The sequence below is a fragment of the Chiloscyllium plagiosum genome, chromosome 43, assembly GCF_004010195.1.
Source record: "Chiloscyllium plagiosum isolate BGI_BamShark_2017 chromosome 43, ASM401019v2, whole genome shotgun sequence".
Lineage (NCBI taxonomy): Eukaryota > Metazoa > Chordata > Chondrichthyes > Orectolobiformes > Hemiscylliidae > Chiloscyllium > Chiloscyllium plagiosum.
In genome coordinates, this window is record NC_057752.1 from 12,555,081 (window position 1) to 12,557,104 (window position 2,024).

At 51.5% G+C, this 2,024-nt stretch overlaps 1 protein-coding gene across 1 annotated transcript in view; it reads left to right on the top strand.

The window, feature by feature from the left end:
* LOC122543264 (diacylglycerol kinase gamma-like) overlaps nucleotides 1-938 on the top strand; it is a 14,386-nt gene extending 13,448 nt beyond the window's left edge. The window contains exon 5 of the mRNA XM_043681742.1: nucleotides 540-938. Within this exon, the coding sequence (XP_043537677.1) occupies nucleotides 540-614 (75 nt within the window). The 3' untranslated portion in view covers nucleotides 615-938. The remainder of the gene's footprint in view (nucleotides 1-539) is intronic.
* The last annotated feature ends 1,086 nt before the right edge of the window (nucleotides 939-2,024 follow it).

Here is a 2,024-nt window from a genome sequence, read left to right on the forward strand (position 1 = left end):
GGGGAGATGGGGACACGGGGGGGAGCCAGGGACATTTTGAGTGTGGGACTGAGTGCTGTCATCTCATCTCACAGCGACCCGTCCTCCTGAGAGTGTGTCTGCCTGTGTTCTCAATTGCCCCGTGAGGGAGAAGCGACCTCTCCCAGCCCAATGGTCAGAGCAGGAGGATATCCCTGAGCTCTCCAGGCCTGCGTCAGAAGTGCTCCCATTGCTGTGTATCCCTGCCTCCCCTGATCACCTCACAGAGCCTGGGTTCTCAGGATCACACTTGCCCAGAGTGTCGAACCTCTGAGCGATACGATTTTCCTCCTCTCTGTCTTGAGTAGGGAACCCCTGATGTTGAATGAGCAACCTTCTGTTGTAGATTCTCCCACAGGAGTATTGATTACCCCGTCCCTAATTGCCCCCTTGAGAAGGTGGGGGTGAGCTGCCTTCTTGAACCGCTGCAGTCCGTGTGTTGTGCAGGACTTCTGCTTTGCACAGGATTGGCCGAAATGTCAATGTGACTAATTGCTGTGTTTTGTGTGACTCCCCTCCAGATTAAGATATCCCACAAAAACCAGTCGCCGATGCTGATGGGTCCATCCACCAAATCAGCAGGTACCAAGAAATGAGGTGAACCTGACCAGCCTTGCAGTGCCTGGCTCCCTGGGGCAATCCAAGCTCCTCATTGGGTTGGATCCTTCCGTTTCCGAGATCCTTTCACTCCATTCTCCTCAAAGACACGAGACTCTCCAGTTTCTCTCAGTCGGACTGTCTGTTTAAGCCAGACCCCTTTTGACACACAGATTTCTTCAGGTCTACATCAGATCACTTCCATCTGCCTGATTTCACTCTCTGCCCTGACCAGACACTGGTGTTGCACACACTCACTCACTCACACAGACACATACACACGTGCGCACACACACGTGCTCACACAGACACACACGTGCACACACACATGTACACACACACATGCGCACGCATGCACATGCACAGACACATACATACACGCGCACATGCACTCACACACATGCACACACTGACACATACATACACATGTGCACACGCACAGACACACACTGACACATACACACGCGCTCACACACTGACACACACACACGCTTTAGCATGCGAGTGTCGGTCTTTCAGCCTGTGCAACTCCCCAGTCTGCCAGAGTCCCGACATTACTCTAACACTACTATATGACACTTGGCCTGACATTGAGAAATGTCTGGCGTCCCTTTTGTGGACTGAACCATGGCTTTGCATGCATTCGGGGGGCAATCAACGCGTCACGTTTGTTGCAAATTTCCATTTGCCGGAGAGGCACGTGATCTTTCCGAAGGTACACCCTCCGCTGTGCCAGGGGGATTTAATCCAACCTTTTCTTTGAAGGGGGATTACTGAAACACCCACCAGCCAACTGACAATGACGCAGTCTCATTGTCAGGCTCTATCGGGGACATGGCTGGGTCTCCCATTAAACAAACAGCGTTTTCTGCATTCAGCTATCTCAACTGCTCAGAAAGTAAGGATTGCTTGTAATCTTCATACCAGCTCCCCGCTCAGGAGGACATTGAGTGCTTCAGTATTTAATCATATGACCCCGTCAGTGAGATTCTATCGAATTCTGAAGGGTTTGCCTGATGGGTGCTGAACAGACACAATCAGAAATCAGTCACTGGAAAGCTTTGCTGGTATTTTTTTTGCTCAAATTCTGCACTCACAGCTCGCAAACGACACGGATCAGCAACGGCGGGGGTGGGGGGTGGGGAGAGCATGATGGGATTGGGGAACTGAAGCAGCTCACAGGGTGGGGGTGCGTGTGGAAGGTAACTTGTCCCATCAGAGTGTAAGGTCATGGAGAGGCGAATGTCTGGGAGGATGTAGCTCCAGAAAAAGTCAGCAGTGCTTTCTGTCAGTGGAGTGCCATCCAATATTGCAATGGGAGGAAAGAGGCAAGGAGCTGGATCATGGGCAGGCTAATATTGGGAATGACATGGGCTTTGGGTGACGGCTTCACTTTTGTCGTAATGTTA